We start from the raw sequence: 22,454 nt of genomic DNA, 5'->3' as shown, positions 1-22,454 counted from the left end.
AGCGGAAGGCAACACAATGAGCCCCTCAGTGACCAGCTCAGAGGCCCTCAGAGGTACAACCTTTCATCTCCAGATATTCCACTGTTTGATTAAGTGAGGAAGAAAGCTCCGCTATAGCAAAGAGCCTCACTACAAAATGCACTCAGGAAGTGCACACTTCAGGGATGTGGGAAAAATAAAGACGATAGCCTGCACCAAACGAACTGTGAGAGCAGAGCACAGCAGCCGGCTCCATGCTGCTGAAAGCATCCGGTCCTCCTGCTTTTATTATCCAACAACAACATCTCTGAAGGGCTTGCTGTGTGAGGGGCTCACAGCTCAGGGGAAAAAAAGCCCTAAGAGAGTGTGGAGTGGAGGGACTGGGGCATTCATCTCAACCCACCCAAAAGTACTCAACCACCAAAAGACCACTCAAGAAGAGACATGAATAGCAAGGTTTTGCGTCATCCTTCTCAAGTGGTGCTGGATAAGATTCCCTTTTCATCTCCACTATTATTGTGTCACTCTGAACGAGACGTGTTTATTATGAACGGTACCATGGTGAGCCTACGGTATAGTGCACTCACACATCCTACAAAATATGATGTTCGGACCAATTTAAGGTAAAAAGTGGTTGACAGTTAGCCATTGGAGATATGCGAAAAAGCCTGGTTTTACAAAGTTCAAACCTCACATATGAATGTGGGTTCTCCATTAAGTACCAGGCTTTAGCCAGAGTTTAACCTAATGCTTTATAGAGCTTTACATCTGCATTTACAGACACTTGCTGGTGCAGTTCGGTTCCATTTCCTGTCAGCGAGAGCCTACGACTGAGTGAGTGAACATATGCCCAGAGCGCCCCGCCCGCTCAGAGCAGTGGCCCCTGCAGTTAGCCCAGAGCGCCCCGCCCGGTCAGAGCAGTGGCCCCTGCAGTTAGCCCAGAGCGCCCCGCCCGGTCAGAGCAGTGGCCCCTGCAGTTAGCCCAGAGCGCCCCGCCCGGTCAGAGCAGTGGCCCCTGCAGTTAGCAAAAGTGTTCCCTGTTTTCACGGGGGGGGAGCGGAGCGGAACGGTTCAGCTCTGTGGACACAACACAGGGCGTGTCCTCCTGGATTGGGCCATCACAGCGCCACTCAAGCATATACAACCACAACATTGGCTGGTTCACACACTTCCTGCTTCACTGCTGACTTGAGGTTGACATCGAACATTGTTCTAGGGACAACTGTGGCAGAAGTTTTAGTTAATCTAACATTGATATCAGAGAGAATCAGCCATTATCACATTATTTTGTGGTTTGTATATAACAGTGGTGGAGGTAGAAATCGGAGGACGGGCTCATTGTAATTAAATAGTATCAAACCTATCACCTGTTTGATGCCATTCCATATTCCATTCCATTCACTACAATGAGCCGGTCCTTTGATTTCAGCCTCCCCTGGTATATCGCAACTCAGGGGTGGTACAGACAGCTGTTGAAGAGAAAACCATTTGGGTGACTTATTATTGTTATTTCTTTTATATCAAAAACAGTTTATTGAAATATCAACAACTGTACACATCCTCAGTGGTGATGACAGAGTTCTGCTACATGGTTTGATGTGTGTTTGAATAGAGACCATTCCATTCAGTCCAGGAGAGGAGATAGATAGTGAGATATTACAAAGACTTGGATGAACAGAGCATACTGAACATGAGTAACCTTGTTACGGTCTGGTTGTTCTCCCTCTGCCTGTACATCGGTGACTGTGTAACCCTTGAGTATCAGTCATTGACAGTCAAGACAGATGGGAAAATATTAACTCTTTACAGTTTGATGACTAGGGATGACGCTACGCTGAGCACAGAACAAGAAAAGTCTCACAAGTATACTCAAGAGTGTATAGAGAGCAGACGCCACACCTGCTACCCTGAAACAAGTCCAACAATCCTCAGCGAGATTATGCAGAGGAGCAGTCTTTAATGTCTAGAAGCCATGTCACTCCAATAGGAAGTCCTTGAGCATAACTGGACTCCTTCACAGGGGCCGATTCAAATGACCCAGCAGAGGCAGGGTTGACAGAGAGGTGACTGTGACCATGGTCCTCTCCTTCTTCTCCCTGTACATTCCTCCGTGGCTCACTGGGGGCACTGCTGTTCGAAAGAAATGGACATTTACCAGAATTCTCCACAGCTAAAATCCACTGGACACGTTCAAATGTCTCGTTTCTGTGATCTAGCGACGAGAAAAAAAGAATATTTTTCAGGGAAAAAAAAAAAATCCAAATTAGATTTCCGAAAAGGTCAGCCTGGAAAATGAACATGAAAAAAGGCAGACGAGAGAGAGAGAGAGAAAAAGAGAGAAAAAAAACTGGAATAGAATATCCTTTTACAAAGTCCTAATCTAATTTCCATCCCCAGAGGGGACCAGAGAATCAAGGAGAGAACATGAAAGAACCATCACAAACGTAACTGGACACCAAAATATAAATCTATAAAAGGCCTTTTATTACTCCATTATGTACACTTTTCACAGGACCTCCAGGGAGAAGCTCCAGAGCGAAGCGCCGCTTCTTGTTGCGTCACGGAACTTTCTCACCGCGTAAAAATAAAAAAAGAAGAAAAGAATTCCAACAATCAGAAAAAAAGACAATATTTTTCTTCTCTAGTGCCTTCGGAGCTGCGCTCAGTGTACAAGAGTTAGTCGTATGAGTGAGAGAGGGCTGAGCCATCCAGTGTGGCGGGAACTGCTGAGTCCAGTCCAGTCTAGTCTAGTCCAGCCCGGCCTGGCCCGGTCCAGGCCTCCTACCCATCTACCCAGGGGCTGCAGGCAACATCCAGGCTGTCTGTGTGAGGAAGGGCAGATGGAGGAGGAGGAGGAAGAGGAGTCCACTGTTCCTGAGCATGGGGTGCTCCAATCCACTGCAGTCTAGTAGATGACTTCATAGACGGTGGCCTTCTTGTCACCAGAGCCTGTAACGATGTACTTGTCGTCCGCCGAGATGTCACAGCTCAGGACAGACGAGGATTCCTTGGACTGTAAATGGAGACATTTACTGTTTTAGATTTTACAGCATTTCACAGTCCCTCAAGCCTGCAGTACACCATGTCTAAATACATTTGAGGTTAAGTGGCAGAGGACAGCTGACTGACTACAAGGCTATATTAGTTTGTAATGACACGCAATCTTGGCCCAACTACACCCCTCAAATACAGTTCTTTGTCTGGTCAATATCTATGGTTCAGTTTTCACTGATAGAGCCACTGTGTCAGACAGCGGTCGCTGTGTCCTTCCCTCTGAAGCAGACTGTGCACACGTTGGATTCTGTCTGCAGACAGGGGAGATAGGCCGTATTGATCTACATACCTGGAATATGCTGGCGCCGTAAGGAGTCCTCCAAGCATTCAACAGATTGTCCTTCCCAGTGCTCACAAACCATTTACCTGGAGATAGTCAACAGAGTGAGTGAAATCAGGCCATAGAAGAAAACGACAAGAATGAAATGGAAATGAGAACTGCACAACAGGCCTACAGTATTCATAACCTTGATGATACAATGAACCGCAATGAATAGCACTGGAGACGGTGAAAAGGACACTGTACTAGTAGATACATCCACCAACTCTGACAGGATGTGGTACGCTTAATAGTCTGTGATCTCCTCCAAACATTCAATGTGCCCTTCCCTCAACTAGCACGCGTGTGTGTGTCCTTACCGCAGTAGGCGAACTTGAGGGAGAGGACGCAGCTCTCGTGCAGGTGGAGCTGGTACTTGTCTGGCTTGGTGTGGTGGAGGACCTCCACGTTGCTGCTCTCCATGCCCACAGCCAGCCACTCGCCTGTCGGACAGTAGCCCAGGGAGAAGATCTGCACAGGGGACAGAGGAGGTAGCATTGAGGCCGACAAGTTGAAGTGGCACTTATGCTGCAATCATGCTTTGTGTGTGTGTGTGTGTGTGTGTGTGTGTGTGTGTGTGTGTGTGTGTCTTGGCTGTACCTGGGAGGTGAAGTCGTGCTGCTGTAGCTGCCGTCCCTCCCTCAGGTCCCAGGAGCGGACCGTGTTGTCCAGGCCGCCCGTCCACAGCTTGGTGCCGTCGTGAGAGATGTCTATGCAGCTGGCGCCGTCCGTGTGGCCCTGGAACTGCCTAGAAACACCACAGGGAAAAACAAGAGTGTCACCACCACGGTCCCCCCCTACATCCACTACTCTAGCTGTGAAGAACACATCACGGTCGTGACGGCGGTAGCTGGCCTTCTTACCTGACTAGGGTCTGGTTGTGGAGGTCCCACACGGCGATGTTTCCGTCGCTGCAGCAGGAGAAGCAGACCTTGGCGTCGGGGCTGATGGCCAGGGCGTAGCAGGCCGGGGCGGAGGAGGTGAGCTCGGCCTTGATGCGCGGCGTCTGCGAGGCCAGGTCCCAGATGGTCAGCGTGCTGGCCTCGCCTCCCACGATCAATGTGCGGCCGTCAGGCAGCAGCTTACAGGAGCGGATGTAGTTATCCCTGTTCTGTTACACCGAGGGACAGGAAGGGGGGGGATCAATACAGGCTCTGGACAAGCCACGGGCTCCTGGGGTCAGTCACTACCTAGAGCTAGTGGGGGAATGGGAACTCTTCCATCACAGTAAACGAATCCCGTTTACATGAGCACAATAACTACATTTGTCTAAAGTAATGTTAACTGTATGGAAAATGTGACTGAGCAGTAATCAGGGTTCCCACACCTTCTGAAACATCAAATTCAAGCACCTTTCAAGGACTTTCAAGACTCAGGGTTCAATTCCCTCATATTCAAGGACCCAACACGGCATACTTTGAGACAGACCCAGATGAGAATTTATATAATAGGAACTATCCGCTCACAGACAACAATTAAAAAGAGAGGCTTGAATGTGTGAACACTAGATGGTCTCTTGCCTTCTCTACCACAGCACAGCAAAACAATATATTGTGAAATATGTGTAAAGTTAAGCAACACAGAGACTTATTTACTAGTTGACAAGCTACTGACTACTTTCTAAAGAACATTTTTAGAGAGAGAGAGAGGGGGGGGGGGGGAATTCAAGCACCTTGATATTTCTTTCTCAAATTCACAAACTTTCAAGGATTTCAAGGACCCGTGGGAGCCCTGAGTAATAGTAGTAGTGTCTGTTTGTCTGTCTGTCTGTCTGTCTGTCTGTCTGTCTGTCTGTCTGTTCTCACCAGACAGTCTAGTTGGGACACGGGGCTCTTGCTGCCCGGCTGGCTGATGTCCCAGATCTTGACGCAGCCCTTGCCCCCAGTGTAGACGTGGCGCGTGGGGTTGCTGATGGTGACGGCGCACACCACCTCCCCGTGGCTCAGCGTGTTGATCTGGCGGGCGTGGCGCGGGATGCCCGGGCCGATCAGCGCGTCCGGAGGAAAGGGCACCGGCTGCATCTGTCCGTCTGCGCTCACGTGGAAGGAATACGCTCTGCAACCAAGGACAAGGAGGGGCCTGCTTTACTGCCTGTGATCACCACTGTTATATCCATGAACAGATCTAGAAAGGTTAGGGCAGCCAGAAGACTCTCCTGGGGTGAACGAATGGACAGGAGTTTTGATGTAGGCCACGTGTTGTAATGTTCATCATTTTAGCGGCAATTTAACGTTATTGAATTAATATTCAATTAAAAGTAGAAAAAAAAAGAAAAAAGAAAAGAGATTGGGGAAAAATACAATTAAAACAAGAAATAGAACAAGACATTGAGGGGGGGGGGGGTGGAAATCAAATCAAATACACAGAGCGTGCCAGTGGACAGAGTGGGCGAGAGACTTACGGTTTGCCCCCGGACATGGACGTGAGGCTGGCAGGCAGGCCTGGAGGCCTCATGTGCGAGTGTGGATCAAACCCCTGGAAGAGAACAATGGTTGTCAAACGCTACAGAGTCGAGTTACAAACCAGACGCTGTGTAATAACTATGGATTACACACGCCAGTCTCCAACGCCGGTCTCCAATGAAGTGTGACAGTGCGGTCTCACCATGGGTGAGCGTCCGTAGGCGGCGGCGGCCGCCACGCTCATCTGAGGAGAGATGTGAAGGCCGGCGTACACGCCAGGGCTGGTCAGACCACCGTTCATCTCGTGGTGCCCCATCATGGCGAAAGGGGTTGGGTAAGAGCCCGCAATTGACAGGGGAGTCCGCAGAGCTGGGGCCGCTTCAGAGAGAAAGAGGGAGAGAGTGAGAGAGAGAGAGAGAGAAAGGAGATGAATAATGAATGCAACCTGGAACATAGTGGAGGAATTACGAGTGCCAGCAAAGCTCTTGGTTTCCAGAGAGGGGCTGGTGTGAAAGTGCTCACCCAGAGCCTCCATGCCTGGGGGTTTGCCCAGTATGGGCCTCAGCCCAGGGGTGGTGCTGGTGCCAGGGGTGGGGGCGTCGTTGCGGGGTGTGGGGGTGTTGGACTTGAGGCCAGGCGTGGAGGATTTGTCATTCTGTACCGGAGAAGGAGAGAGAGAACAGATTCATAATCTCAGAGCGGTGGCACTATCCAGACTGACAATTTGAGTGCAAACTGAACTTAATCCAATCTAATTCTGACAACCCCCATAGTCCTACAGAGCTATAAACTGCTATTTATTTCAAAACCTATTACAGCTACAATGGAGCCCTTTTAATATGGCCCTTTTATATATATATATATATATATATATATATAGATCCCTCCCTACTTTGGCTTTAATCTTTTTCCAGGGCAAAAAAAATGAATCATGGAATAGTTAAATACATTAAGCTATTAACAGAGAGAACCTGCCTGCTCCTGCAGCAGGACAGCATTATCCCTGACATGTAGTCAAGTACTTAAAAGGCCCAGGCTAGGAGGGAGGCACCACATTTATTTCCTAAGCTACTGAAGAGACTTCAGTGTTGAGTAGCCAGTTCTTTCCCAACTCTCTCTCTCTCTCCCCCCTGGGTCTTACATGGTTGTTGTGCTCCTTGGTCTTGGAGGATGGGGTGCTGCCTGATGACGCCACGGAGGCCGGGCTGTTGGGCGTGTCCTTCTTTGGAGGGCGGGGTTTGTCAATGCCGTTCTCTGGGGGCGAATGGGTGGGGCTTGCCCGAGGAGTGGCTGGGTCCTGAGGAAGAAACAATCAACCCATCAGATTCAGCACCAAGCTATCCCAGAGTCTAACCAAGCCCTAACCCCAACCCTAAAGTCCTTCAACATGATTCATCTCAGATTTGACACATTTTGAGGCCGTTGTAATTCTAGACAATAATACATTTAAAAAAATTAAAAAACATCACAAGCTGCATGCTGCCCTCACCTCATTGGACACATCTACGACCAGGTCATCACTTTTATCACCGTCACTGTCCTGCAGGTGGAGAGAGAGTGAGGTATAGGGGAGAGTTAGAGAGGACGAGAATGTGTCAAGATGACTGGTCCCCATCAATAATAAACGATTACTGCACTTGGCCACAGCGGACCTGTCAGTAGGAGTGCAGTGAAGTGACTTACATATCTACTCAGGCTGTCCTTCTCCTCCACTTTGCGTTTCTTGGAGTCCATGCTGTAGTCAGAGGAACCTCTGTGTTTCTCGCTGGCTGTACGCAGGCTGTCTGACGGCGATATGGAGTTATTCTGGGAACGACAGTAACAAAAAGGCATACTTAGATTTATTGCCATTTGCGCTGCGGATTGCATAACACCATCGTTTTTGAGTCACCGTGTGCATTATTTTCTCCACATTCAACTCCAGAAAACAGTACAAACGGCCCACCATAGATGCCTCGGATGCTTAGAGGCCATGTGTAGGACAGCTCCAGACAGTACCCTGACACCAGCCCAAGGCCCCCCCCCCACCATTATCTGGACTAAAAGGGAGGGCTTGTTTTCAGAGCTCTCCCCCCCTCCTCCCGACTCAACACTGGACAACAGACTGCCTCAGAGGGGACATGGGCAGTGTGTTGGTGCTGAACAGAGGCCCTTTCTCTGGAGTCAGCCAGGCTGAGCGTGTGAGAGGGCGAGGAAGAGAGAGAGTGTGTGTGTCGGGAGGGGGGGGGGGGCATGCGTGGGCATTGATTGCTGCGGCGCGCTTGGGCACCGTGTCAGCTCCACTCGGCTTTTAACGGCAGGCTTTGAGCAGAGATAAAGAAAGAGGATCTATATCCTGCCAGTGTGCAGGGCAGCGTGGGACTGACTAGTGCTTCTTCTCTCTTGCCCACACAGGCTGGGGATGGGGGGGATGGGGAGGAGGATGGCTCACTCTAAAAAATTATACATATATAAATAAAAAAATTAAAGCCAATAAAACTAGGAGTAACTAGGCAGGTGTCTAGCAGGCCTTCGGAGGAGGCTGCTATTTGCCTGTAAACACCCAAGCCTTACTGGCCGCCTCTGTCCCCTTTTCTTGGAGATCCGAAGCAAAAAAAAAAACAGGGGACAAAGTCAACGGCAGCCAGGGGAGTGAACAAAGGGCGATGGGACAGGCGGTCTGGGCAGAGGGCCACTGTCTGCATAATGGCTGACCTTTAAAGAGATGCTTAGCGTGACTCATTAACCAAAGTCACCACTCTGCTATCAGATGACCTGGGACAAGAGCGCAGCCACAAAACAGGGCCTGCTAATCGCCCCAGGAGTTCCATTTCTTCAGACATGACTGCACCCATTCAGCCGACCCATCCGACAGAAACACAATCTCACAGGCCCATCACGAGCCATCAGAGATCTCAGCCATTCAAATAAATGCTTTAGCAGGTCTGGGAGCACGCAGGGGAGAGGAGAAAACACACACACAGACAGACACACACACACACACAGACACCAATTCTGCATTTGTGCTCATGAATATTTATCAAAAGGCAGAGAGGTAGAGAGAGAGTGGGACTGATAAACAAGGGAGACAGTGGAAGGGATCAAATAAATCCTTTAAGAAGGGAAGTCCAGGCCTTTCTTTAATTGTGATGAAATTACAGAGCTGCTAATCTCTCTTGCGTGACACGAGTCATTTCCCTTCTGGATTAAATGCACGAGGCTTATATTACAAACCTCATTTCCCATTAATAATTTTATTGAAAGCAGATTAAGCCACTGCATGAATACAGCTTTGGCATGTTTTCGAACAAGAATTCTCACTTGACATTTCCACTATTACCATGAATAGAAATGTCCTTGATGGTGAAACAAAAACAAGGAAACACCTAATATGCAGCACAGACAATACGGGGCGGAAAAGACTCACCGTGCTCTCTTGACACAGGAAACAGCCGTGGCAGGTGAGGCGATGATTGGCAAGAGTCGTGCAAAACAAAAACACAAGTAAGTTAAGCATAATCATAACAGATGCTTCATAGCCAAGTGAGAGATTTGACTGCAGGGCACAGGGCTCCCTCTTATCAGCTTGTGATTGGAGCCGTCGAATGGCTTGTCCAGTCATGGGCTGAGAATGTACCAGCTCATTACCCAATGACAATGCAAGCGTACCGGCGGTGCCTTTCGCCTAAGGGGCCCTAGGATTTACTTTTCAACATAGGCTTACTAAGTTTGTCAAATAGGAGCTATTCTGCAACCCCAACCCCCTGGCGTCTCACACCTTTGTTTCGAGCACTTTACATTTTTTCCATGTGCGCTTATGATGTCTACTATTCCTCAGATTGTGGTTAAACCTTAAATCTAGCTACGCCAGCTGTATCTCTATCCCTCCAGAGGAACAGGTTCAAGCAGCTGAACCACCTCCAGACTCCGGCAGGTTCTTTGGTCTCCTCACCTCGGTGCTCCAGGTCGTGGTGGTTCTTCTCGTCCTTCACAGGGAGGTGAGCCTGGCTGCCCAGGGCGCCCAGGGCCAACAGGCCGGAGCCGGCGCCCGTCACGGGGGGGATACCGGGGGGCTGCAGGCCCGAGGGGTGGGGGGGCAGCTGGATGGGCGGCCCGTGAGCCGCGTGGGAGAGGTGCTGGGCCTGGAGCTGCTGCTGCTGCGGGGACACACACAAGCGGCGAGTGGGTCGGAGGGAGAGAGAAGAGAGACGCCGCACACTAAACACACCCTGATCAGTTAAACCCCCCCATTTACACTGCGCAGGGCGAGCAGATATTTGCACATTCACACATCTATTACTGTCAGGGTCAGAGAGCAGTGGTATTTCCATACCAGCCGAGCGTGGCATAAACCTCAGATGTGCTGTGAGGAGAATAGAAGTTATGACGAACCGTCAACTGCTCAACACGTCTCAAGACAGGATGAGACACAGGGCTCACCAAAATGCCAGGGGCCAACGTCTTTTTATTTATGACACAGCAGAGTGAGTGAAAGCTTGGATTAAAAACGCTACACAATAGAAACTCTATTAAGGAAAAAAAACGGAAATCAAACTCCCATCTAGCCATGCCCGCTACCGCACCTAAATCCAGAGGAATCTCGGAGCTATCAAAAAACTGGTACATTTTACAAGAACATTCCTAAGCCATCGGTGAATTGGCCAATCCTCTTAGGGGAGAAATGGGGGGTCCAGATGCCAGCGTATGAATCTGTCAGCCTGTGGGCTAAACAACCACCTGCTCTTTAAACACTTCAAACAAGCAGCGTGGCTATTTTTACTCCCTTCACATTCACTTTGGTGGATTCACAGCTCATGAGTCATCTGCAAACCTAAACTTTGGGAAACCAAGGAAGCAGTGAGAGCCAGTAGAGTCAGAGGTGAGCGCTTGGGTTTGTGTGTGTGTTGGTGTGTGTGTGTGTGTGTGTGTGTGTGTGTATGTGTGTGTGTTGGTGTGTGCGTCTGGCTGGCTGCTCCAAGGGCCAAGACCAGGGGTCCCAGGCTGGCACTCAGTCAGCCCTCCAATAATCACATCAATATTTGAAAGGCACAGGGAAATGGATGGGAGTTAAAAGGCACTCAGTATGGAAGTAAGCGGTTTAAAGCAAGGTTAAATAATGCTTAGCGGAGCCACACCAATAAAGACATCCGCAATTTATTACTGCCTACAAACCCGCTGAATAATTCAACTGCTATTATGGCATGTGCTTTCTCTCTCTGGCTGAGTTCAATCACTGACCATTTATGGTAATTTTTGTTAATATTACGGCATTTTTAACGGGTGGGAAACTGTTAGGATCGAGCCACAGTGGTGTACACTCCAGGAGAATTCTAACAATCCTGTTAACTCCCAGCGAATATCTATATTCACACCTTCATCCTGAGACTGGAAATCTCAGAAGGCCAGCCCAATGAGAGAGGGCACAATTACTACCAATATGTCCAGTGCCAGCCTTTCTATAGGGGAACTTAAATTACTTGGAGCCTTTCCACATGACCTGCACAGTAGACATCATGGAGTAGATTGGAGTAGAATGGGTATAGAGTACCATGTCACCAGGGATCTGAACCTGCAACCTCGGCTCCACTCCACTCCATAGGGCTGCCAATCCAATTATAAAATGTGCCTACAAGATTTTGTGTGTGTGTGTGTGTGTGTGTGTGTGTGTGCGTGTGTGTGTGTGTGCGCGCACAATGATATTATGTCCATCAGGGAAATTAAGCAGCCAGTTCATTGGCAGGGGAGACCCATCCCTGCTCATAGTGTTTAATGAGGCACTGATGAGTAATATGCATGGCTGATCAGCCAGAGCCCTCATTAGTAAGGCCACAAATGAAGACAATAATAAATAAAGAAAGGAAGCCTATTCGCGCTAATTTAATATTCCAAGATATAGACCTACTCTTTGTGCTCAGCATTTTATTTAATTTTTTTCTGAGTGTGAATAGAAGCTCATTACAAAAGAAGGATTTTTTTTTAAACTTTGAATGACAAAATTGGGCAAATCTATCAATTTGGCTCTCCTCTAGTGATTTAGTATGGACATCATGCAGCATGCACAAGCCCTTCAAGCTCTTATCTGAGGCACACACAGACTCCATTAGCTCCACGGTGGCACAAGGGGCCATTACAGTGTGACACTGACCATGAGGACTGGGTAGACAGCCTGCTGCTGCTGCTGGGGAGGGAGGGAGGGAGGGAGGGAGGGGGGGGGGGGGGGGGGGAGAGGGAGGGAGGGAGGGAGGGAGGGGGGGGGGAGGGAGGGAGGGAGGGAGGGAGGGAGGGAGGGAGGGGGGGGAGAGAGAGTGGATCAGAACCCTACAGAGCAGCAGACCACATATGACTGACACCAATGAGGAAAGTGGACCAGTGTGATCATCACAGCAGGAGGACTCTGGTCAGAACAGACAGGTCTTTTAAATGAAAAACTTAAGACTATATATATTTACAGATATATCCACTGTTAGGTAATAAATGCAACCATGCATGAGACGCCTCCGATGGGCCAGTAAAAATGGTGGCGTTAGGTCGTTTCTGATATTCACTGATATTTCGACAATCACAGGGCCGTCTTCAAACCCCAGAGTCGAGCTTGCTGATCTGCTTTTTGTTGTTGTTGTTGTTGTTGGCGACCATCTTGAGAGACCTCCCTCTCTAATCAAAGCGGAACCACAGCAGCATCTCACCAACAGCAGCTGTCCTAGATGCATCCTATTACTGGCCCTCGGCCCCATCAATAAGACATGCCGCTGGCTCCAGCACGTTGGCGCGCTCTCTCTCACCCCACCTTGCTTTACAATATGCATGAGGCCTGTTGGCATGTCTACAGAGCCGCTCCTCAATGAATTACTAATGCCCATGTATTCATAAACATCGCTACATTTCCCCTTGTCAACATGTGCAACCCAAATGACACTGATATTGAATGAGTGCTAAATGTTTGATAATGCTGGAAACTGCCAAACTTGGACCGTTGGCCCCTATACGTAAATCATTCAAACGTTACAGCGACCTCGTGACCTTAGGCATTCACTCCAGTCCTCGAGGGGAAACTAGATGGTGACCAGATAAAGATAAAAAGTCAGACTGATTTTAGCTACGTAGGTATCATTTCTCTTTACCTCTAATAAACTACAAGTGAGTTTTTGAGTTCTTTCTCACAAAAACAATAACCACAGGAGCATGCACTGAAAACACCAATTTGTGTTTTTTCTAAACAATAATATCTGGCGGCAAAGGTATAATAATCTGCTCCATAAGATTAAAAAAACAAGAAGCACTCCATCACCTCAAGACTCCTACTCAGAGGAATTCCTGGGAGCAATTACCCTGGAATGAAAGGTCACAGAGGGGGCATACATTGAATTCCAATATCTGCCTCCAGACACTCAGTCCTGCCTACTGTGCATGTTAACGAGCCTGGAAGGGAAGGAGGGAGGGAGTCAGCTATCTCAGAGAGGAGTGAACTCCTGTAATAAGATCAGTGATGGTATGAGACTTGTTGTTGGTGGTGAATCTATCATTTCTACGGTAGGAGGACAGGCCAGGCCGGCCAGGCTGATCAATAACAAGCAGATGGTGGGTGAGGTCTGATGAAGACCATACTGCGTAGTGTTGCAGGCTGGAGCGGTCAGAGATGGCTGGTTGCCTGGCAGCCTGCCTGCTGTGTGTGCTGTCTCAGGCCTCCCGTGGCTGGCTGCAGCAGCAGTAGCAGCACTAGCAGTACTGACTGCGTTCACCCCCCCCCCCCCCCCCTCCAGCCTTTAATTCCCACAGCTATCCAGGTCAGCAGTGAGGGATGAGCCTCCTCGTTAAAACCTTAGCCAATTAAAGCAACACATACTGCAGGGGGAATCTCAAGAGCTCCCCGGCTCACATTTATAAACACACAACAAGGCAGCGAAGACACCACCGAGGCTAGAGGTAGAGGCTGGAGCACCAGACGGCATCGAGGCTAGAGGTAGAGGCTGGAGCTCCAGAAGACACCACCGAGGCTAGAGGTAGAGGCTGGAGCTCCAGACGGCATCGAGGCTAGAGGTAGAGGCTGGAGCACCAGACGGCATCGAGGCTAGAGGTAGAGACTGGAGCTCCAGAAGACACCATCGAGGCTAGAGGTAGAGGCTGGAGCACCAGACGGCATCGAGGCTAGAGGTAGAGGCTGGAGCTCCAGAAGACACCATCGAGGCTAGAGGTAGAGGCTGGAGCTCCAGAAGACACTACCGGGGCTAGAGGTAGAGGCTGGAGCACCAGAAGACACCACCGGGGCTAGAGGTAGAGGCTGGAGCTCCAGAAGACACCACCGGGGCTAGAGGTAGAGGCTGGAGCACCAGACGGCATCGAGGCTAGAGGTAGAGGCTGGAGCACCAGACGGCATCTTAAAGCTCTCACCTTGCACACACACTCACTAGTATACACGGCATCATCCAACATAACATTTACATTAAAGAATAGCATTTTTAGAAATCAGACAAAACAACTCGACTGGGGGCAAATCTGCACTTTAGCAGGGGCTGACTACCGCCTGTTTACTGATCAGCCTAACAGTGGGGCTAGCATAAAGGCTAACTTTGGAGAGGACCCAGTCAGAGGTCCCAGTTTGTGCAGGTTTGCCCCTCGCCAAGGTCAAAATGAAGGTATAAAAAAGGAGGTATACACACGGTCAGAGGCAGATTGGGAAGTCCACGTACCCCGATGATGGCATTCAGCTCGGTCATTGTCACCTGTTTAGCACGCTCAACAGCCTGGGCAACCTGCTGTTGGTGCTACAGGGAGAGAAACACAGAGGACACACTTAATAGGACATACTTTCATCTGTCACTCACTTGCACGCATTCAACTGTCAATTACACACTTACACCACCGCTTGTAAGAGGGGACAAGTGGCACACAATTATTCTAAACCATCTAACCTTTAAGAGTGAAAGAGATGTAGCTTTTGAATACCTTTAGACAATACAGCACCATAACAACCATTAACTGGTCTTTCTGACATTAAAAGGGTGATGTTGAAATGTGGGCAATTCCAAAACGTACCTCTTGTGACAGAAAAGGCATAATTTGAGCTAGAATTGCGTTGAGCCGTTTGGCAATCTCCGTCTGGGAAAAAAACAACAACAACAACAAAAAGGTTAGGAAATGTAGACGGCAAAAGTATCAGGCGGAGTGACTTCATGCAACCCCCTTTAATGTTTACAACGATTAAGTCAATTACTGCGGCAATCAGAACTGCTTGACTCAACATCCTCTAAACAGCATGATATTGACATTTGAAATATTTAAAACATTAGGAGGGCCCAGGGGGATGTTGCACAGCTGTGTTCAGAGTGCACTCCCAGCTAAACGGATATGAGTGTTGCTGTGTTAAGAGCATCGCCGCCCTGCTTCCTCTCATACTAGCTCTACTGTCTGCTGCAGTTCATCTCAGTCCAACCACTAGACCAGGCCCACGCCCAGGAAACGACCCAGACTGACCAGTATTTACAATTACTCTCTGACACATGATTGTGTAATTACACTTATTACTGATGATCGTGCAAACTGTAGGGATAGATGGACCATAATGGCCTTTTGGTCAGCACTTCTGATCTGTAATCAATAACATTAGGGCACAACCACAGCCCTGTAAATGTGGGAGCGTGGTCGTCAGCCTGACCTGACTAAGATGAGCCCGTTTATAAGCCCTTAGCTTTCCCATCAGCAACCCCCCCCTCCAGTCTGCCTCCACCCTCCCGCCAAGTCGGGGCCCAACCTCCATTCTTCTGCCCATCTCCTCACTGCCATGGCAACGGCGGCAGCTCTATCTTGCTGGGATCATTATGCAAATTGTACCTCCGCTTGACCGTAACAGGCTTTAAAATCATATTACGTGCTTGGAGGCAGGTCATTAAATTGAATTTTCAGGCTGTCGATCAGATGAACACTGCAAATGGATAGTGGATAAAGAGAGTAGTGGCAGGAGGTGTGTGTGTGTGTGTGTGTGTGTGTGTGTGTGTGTGTGTGTGTGTGTGTGTGTGTGTGTGTGTGTGTGTGTGCTGAGGGGGGCCAAAAACAGTTGGACTTCCCAGGGACGGGAGACGAGTCGACAGGCTTCTCTGGTTGGAGGTTTTACTGTGAGCAGAAAACTAACAGTGCCAAAGCTACATCATTTATGGAATTTATGAGGAGCGGTTCAACCCAGGGCCACTGCGGAACACAAACACATCATAGGGATTTTCTCCTATTTTTCATCTGAGCGGCAGGCATACACAATGTACTTTGCAGACCGCCAGATTATTTATTACACATGGCAGAAATGCCAGGCGCTCTTGGCAGCCAGAGATATTACCTCTCTGAGCTGAGCCGGGGAGATTGGTGTGTAACGTCCGGCAGAGTGAGCCCTGCCGACCTCCACTACAACAGAGTAGACACTCCTTGGAGCTAGGCTATTCAGGACGCAAACAAAGAGCTAAAACAGTGTCTTAATATCAAAGAACTAAGCAAGCAAATTCCTGGAAATACTGGCAGTTATCTGGGACTGATGAAGCATGTGATTGTGATCGTCAACCCGTTTACTGACTGCTGCAGGGAATAGCCAGAATAGCAGAGGTTTCTTTGACTTCTGTATAAAGGAATGAAAAGGATGGCCTTAGATACTACGAGGTATTAGCACTAATGCCATACAGTAAGTGCTCTGATCTGGTAAGAGCTCAAGGAGGAAGGCCTTTGGTGATGGTCGGAAAAAAAAGCGGTTTCGCTGTATAATCCTTGTTTGTTAAAGATAAGCCATGTCAATAGCAGTCGAACATTTGACAGGATTTGTTAAAAGGCCTCGGACGCATTGAGCACATTCCTCAGGGGCTTAGTGTCATGGTGACAGCTGGCTGCGAGAGGTCAGGAGTTGAACTCTCCCCCCCGTCGTGTATTAACAACAACAGTGTTTTCATTACGGTCATAGATGCACCACACGCAAATGTCGATGGCCAAAGTTTCTGTTGACGCCGGCGTCCTAGACATAGACGGGGTACGGTGATCAGGGAGGACGGCGGCAGGACCACTCCGCCAGCGGGTTTCAGCGAAACGAGGCCGTTGTCACTTTAAGCAGATGACAGCCCTAGCCCTCGAGAGGCCAGCTTTGCGCTCTGCTACACAATTACAGGTACTCGGACCCGTCTAGCACCGCTTTAAGAGCACTCTCAAGCCGGCCTGTCAACGCCGTGCGGAAAGCTATTTGTCTGTTGCTATCAGCGATGGGGAAAATGAAGTGAGACGCTGATGAGCATTAAATACACACAGAAAAACAACCGGTGGCTGTGGCCACGTGATCCGTCCACAAACAATACTTGACCCAGTCAGAATGAGACTCCAATTTGTCAGGAGGTGATCGGTTTCTCTCGCTCTTTTTTTTCTCTCTCTCTCTCTCTATATCACACACACACACACACACACACCATAGTAACAAGGGAATTATATTTCAGTAGAGTGTGTGATCTAACCCACAGGCTAGCATTTGTATCCACTAAATTGAGATGTTGCAGCAGGCTGCCCTCAGAGCTTTTGTTAATGTGCAGACAGTCCAGGCCAAATTGTTAATTGACATCTAAATTTACCTGCATCGATCTGCTCTGAGCAGGGCAATTGGCCTGTCTCTAAATGGATGCAGGGATCATTACAATAATTTAACCTCAACTTGTTCTTGATCTTCAGACAGATCGTTCTATTAAGTAAATGCATGACTACAAACTTCAAATATTTAAAAAACACTTTCTTCTTCACGCCAAATGAAGCCAAAGCCAAGAACCAAGACCGTTTCGACATTTAGTTAAACACACACAACATCATTACACGAATACTGTCCCTTTAAAGCTAACTGTGCAAAACTTCTCCAACTGAATGATTGCACTAATATATTCCAGCAGTCATTCCCAGCTGACTGATTGAGGATACGGGGGTGGTGAAGGGCGGCAGCATTTCCCAACCACTCGTCATCACCACACTCCCTTTTCTTGTGCGAGGGCGGTGCAGCTCACTCCACAGGCTGACCAAGTTTGCTTTGGCCCCATGTACCAGAGACTGTTAGCTCCTTAGCAAATAATTCCTTGAGACCCATATATAAATCATTCATCTCTGAACAAGCTCCTTGAGCCCTCCCCCTCCCAATACAACAAGGGGTGAAGAAGAACCCAGGAATAAACCTTTAAGCTGGATGTGCTAACGAACAGAGCCACTCTCTGAGCGCCGCATGCAATAAGCCACAGCCATTGTAATTGCTTATTGACATCAGACTGTAGCAATTAGCTTCATGTTTCCACACACTGACATTGGCTGACGAAGGGGATCAGACAATGCTACTGCATCAGCCAATCTGAGCTGTGCTTGTGTTGCATTCCGGAATCCGCATTATGCCTCAGCGCAGTCATGAAAAAAAAGGCCCAAGTTAAGAGGAATGGATTTCCTCACTAGAAAATAAATCTCCTGGCTGGAAAATAATATGCCTATGTGCATCCAATAATCCAACCCAACCCTGGCTGTTTACCACTCCAAATCTCCTCCTCCTCGTGCTCCTGAGTCTGCCCAGCGTGGGGGGGGGGGGGGCTGGGGCCCACACTGTTTGCTCACAAACACGCCGTTCAGCAGGTTAGGGCCCCGCCAATGAATTATTCAGACGCTTCCGTCGGCTCTGTTGAGGTTCCTGATAAAAGTCAGGAGCTAAAATGGATCAGTCGATTAACCTGTTTACATAGGGCCGGCACGCCGCCCATCCCCCCAGATCCACTCGCCGCCGTCGCCACACCTCCCCCCGCCCCCTGCTTCTCTGCTCTGACACCCCCACCCTCCCCTCCCGGATGGAGATAAGTGCCTGACAGAAGCTATCAGAGGACGCCCCCCCCCCCCCCCAGCCCTGCCCTGACAGACATCTGGCTGTGTGACACCCAGCACAGACACTGATGGATCACCATACACCATCTCCTGCTGCTGTCATTAACCTGGCTGGGCTGGAGAGGAGGGACGGTCAACACAGCCGCCCTGGCGCACACCGCTCTCACTAGACGGAGCCTTGCTCTTTCTCTAACTACCCCTTTGGAATGTTGGTCACACCTGTGAAGTGATGCTGTACTTACGCTTGTAACAACACTGTGTTGGTGTGTTGTTGCATAGTCATTTGGTAATCGGATGGTATAGACCAGTGGTTCTCAAACCTCTCCTCGGGGACCCCCAAGCCGCTCCACATATTTGACCTGTTCCACCACCAGCACACCTGACTCAACTAATCAAGTACAAATCATAATTGCTTTGTACTTGATTAGTTGAGTCAGGTGTGCTGGTGGTGGAACAGGTCAAATATGTGGAGCGGCTGGGGGTCCCCGAGGAGAGGTTTGAGAACCACTGAGTTTACTACACAGATATAGGGGCAAGATAATATGAGAAGGGTTAACAGAACTTCCATATCACTCAAACTAAAGACAATACAAATGTATCTCTACGTGTCTATGTACGTCTACAGAGGAGTGCATATTCAGTCATGGAACTAGTACATAAAATGCTAGGAGAAGAGGACTTTTACCCCCTCCTATAATTAATGCTCGTCTTAAAGTCGCTGACATAATCAGCACTCCTCTCCTTGGCCTTTAGTCATCAAGTTAAAGGCCTCACTTGCCAAAGTCCTGCCTTTAATCTTATCAAAGCAGTCTGACCACTCCACCTCTATGCCACTGGCAAACTCCACAGACGCAAGCACGCACGCATGCACACCTCTGGGCTTGACGAGGAGTGACCCCCTTCTGTTTACACCACCTATCATCAATACCCGGTTCAGTTGACAAAACTCTTGTCTCCTCCTGCACTCACTGGCCTCAGCCTTAGTGTCCCCTGACACTGAGTGAGAATGCCTCCAACCTGAAGAAGCACTGAGGTGAATGCATCACAGTCAGACAGAATCAAAGTGGTACATACCTGTTTGTGCATTTCTATGTTCAGCCCATAGGACATCTCATAGTACTGTAATAAAAGAAGAGAAATGCATTAGGTTTTATTCACAACTTGGTTTCAACCACAATAAATAAAGGATGCCTATTGTAGCTGAAATAATATCATAACACTGAATGTCAGACATGAGACACACAAAATCGACGCTTTAAGGATCCAACCAAAACAATCTATTCTGGCAGTGCATTTCCTTTGATGATAGCAGTGTGTTACTGTGGACAACAGGAAGGGGGGGGGGGGGGTCAGATTTAGAGTTATTGATCAACACCTTAAATCCTCAGATCACAGAGATGTCTGTTTGCTCAGCTTAACTCAGTTGCTCAATGCTCATGATATTTCAGCCCAGGTCAGCCTGTCTGACTGAAATGTAATCCGTGGAGACCGCAAGCGGCGGTCAGGGCAGAAATGGCTTTCCAGTCAGGGTATGCTTGATGAGGTCAATGCATTATTCAGTCCATTAGCTTCTTCGAAAATTACTTTCAAACAAGCGAGCCATTCTGTCTCAGATCAGAGCAACACAGCCCTGTTGTAACCTGACACTGAGCAGACAGTACTGGCTGTGGGATACTTCCCTACATGTTTACCTAACCTCCTCCCTGTCAGGCTGACATGTTTCTTCCTGTGAAAAGAATGTTTAACTTAAGACTCAGTGTATTGGTTTAAGTCATCCCTTGTGTGTTTACCTAGGATAACAGAGTACACGTTCATAGAAGAACCATCTGATTGCGTAATTTCTAAACATACTGTCTCATTTCAACTATTGCACAGTGTCCGAATGGATACATGTGAAACTTCATCCTACTTGTACAACGACATTATTCTGATTTAAAAACAAATGTATTCTATTCTGTATACATCCTCCATTTTGTTTGCTGTGGTGCATTTTCCCACACACCGCTCTGGCCCTCCTCCATCAACCCACACCTAATTTATGGCCATGCATATGTCTGAGCACAGTGTCTCCTAGGAGAATAATCAGATCAGCACACAGAGGGCAACACTGCAGTCGTTGACCCTGGTAGATCAGGGGCGGTCTATAACAGAGCCCAGAGCCTACTGCAGTCTGTCAGCAGCTAAACCAAGCCACCACCCCCCACCCACCCACCATTTCCTCAGGCCTGTATCGGAGACTAACCCACCCCATCAACAACACAAGTACACACAACACCTTGTGTCACTCCACCCCACGTAGATCCCTTACAAGCCTCACAATTGAGGAACATAATTGCTGTCTATTGTAACATAATCTTACCATGACATAGTGGCGCTGCATCTCGGTCTTCTCATTGGCTAGTTTGTCATACTCCACCTTAAGACTAAAATAGAAGACAAGGTGTCAATTTTCAGGCGTCTCTAACCCTTCAATAAATCACTCACTCTTAACCACTTGAATACAGTGTGCAACTGGTCACAATTGTAGTCTTTGTTTTTCCTGCAAAAGTCAACACTGAATGTAAACACATTGATGGCTAACTATGTCAGACACATCTGCAATTAATATACATTTCACAAGCATGAAAATACTACATAGTAATATTGACTTTTTAACACAGAAAATAAAAGCTTTTAAATCACGTTCAAACAAAGTCCCTTAATGCAATGATATAGTTTGGAATATTCACCTGTGATATTGGGCTTGCAGGAACTGAAACTCGTCTTTAATCCTGTCGCAGGACTCTGCTACTGTGAATTTGAACCCAGGTTGTCCAGGCTGATGTGGTGCCTGAAATAAGATAATAGAATGATGAGCCCATCAATAACAACATTATTTAATATTTCTCCCTAACAGCAATTCGGAGCTCTGACCAGTCTTTACACATCTAGCTTGGTTCTTTGTGTTCTGGATTCTATAGGGGGCTCCAATATTTCATAGTGCATGGGTAGTCTGGACTAACATCCCTACTGCAGTAAGCTAACAGAAGCGTTTTGACAAAGCAGGGAGGGGTGGGGGGTCTGTACAGCTCTAGACGCACAACCATGGTCATGCTCAGCATAAACACCATCACAGCGATGCTTGGATGAGCTCTCCTGTGCCAGTCTAAAAAAAACATGTTTCAAAGCGACGGAATTCAAAGCAGGTGTCACTGGACAACATATGGTTCGAGTATGTAAACAATCGTCATACCATAATAACATAACATCTAAGAATGATACCAAACGTGATGTTAATACATGGTAATATACAATCATATATGTAACAATAGTCACCGATGGAAGTAATTCATAGACAATCAGTTCATGGCTAGGATCAAGAGTGTTTTGGAGAGCCTTGGAGAGATTGAAGCGCACTAACACATGGTGCTCTTGCTGGCGATATATTTATTGTTAGAAAAATATAATAACGTGATCAGACAAACTTAGGAGGCGTAACTTACCGGATGTCGGCCTTGTGGATACATCTTGAAATGTATCCTTTGTTTATTTGTCGAAGAAACGAGTGTCTCGGTCCTCCGATCAGATAGTTGGTCGCTGGCACGCCAGTCTCCTCACACCGCCGGACACAAAGCCCAGTGGGCGACTGGGGGAAAAACTCCTCCTGCCCTCGTCAAAATCCTCTGTTCCAAATTCCTTGATGACGCGATTTTGGGTCTTTAGGTCAAAAACATAAGAAAATACACAATAATATTCAGATGTCTAATAAACTCCGTATGCCGTAGTTAAATGCAAAACTATCAAAGTATGCTGTGTGTGCCAGTTCAGTTGAACCCCCCAATGTTTACATGAGATGTTGTTTTACTGTGCCTTCATTGCGAGCTCGC

At 48.1% G+C, this 22,454-nt stretch overlaps 1 protein-coding gene across 5 annotated transcripts; it reads right to left on the bottom strand.

Annotated features, from left to right (window-relative positions):
* Positions 1 to 2,884: 2,884 nt before the first annotated feature.
* Positions 2,885 to 22,094, bottom strand: tle3a (TLE family member 3, transcriptional corepressor a; the record flags this gene model as incomplete). Of its 5 annotated transcripts, none has more annotated exons than XM_080539891.1 (19): positions 2,885 to 2,992; positions 3,323 to 3,399; positions 3,673 to 3,823; positions 3,953 to 4,100; positions 4,216 to 4,463; positions 5,158 to 5,407; positions 5,754 to 5,827; positions 5,957 to 6,132; positions 6,277 to 6,409; positions 6,896 to 7,051; positions 7,244 to 7,294; positions 7,438 to 7,560; positions 9,600 to 9,890; positions 14,391 to 14,495; positions 14,767 to 14,829; positions 19,663 to 19,707; positions 20,948 to 21,011; positions 21,318 to 21,418; positions 22,071 to 22,094. In XM_080539891.1, 19 exons carry the CDS (start codon positions 22,092 to 22,094, stop codon positions 2,885 to 2,887), a joined length of 2,388 nt encoding a protein of 795 aa, XP_080396017.1. The 5 variants fall into 5 exon arrangements, with proteins under 5 accessions (XP_080396017.1, XP_080396019.1, XP_080396020.1 ...); XM_080539893.1 differs by having other exon boundaries at positions 9,660 to 9,890; XM_080539894.1 differs by having other exon boundaries at positions 5,957 to 6,123; positions 9,660 to 9,890.
* Between the last annotated feature and the right edge of the window lie 360 nt (positions 22,095 to 22,454).

The sequence above is a fragment of the Nansenia antarctica genome (assembly GCF_963989245.1).
Source record: "Nansenia antarctica genome assembly, chromosome: 9".
Lineage (NCBI taxonomy): Eukaryota > Metazoa > Chordata > Actinopteri > Argentiniformes > Microstomatidae > Nansenia > Nansenia antarctica.
Note: the sequence above shows the minus strand (reverse complement) of the source record. Positions and strands in the feature narration are given on the sequence as shown.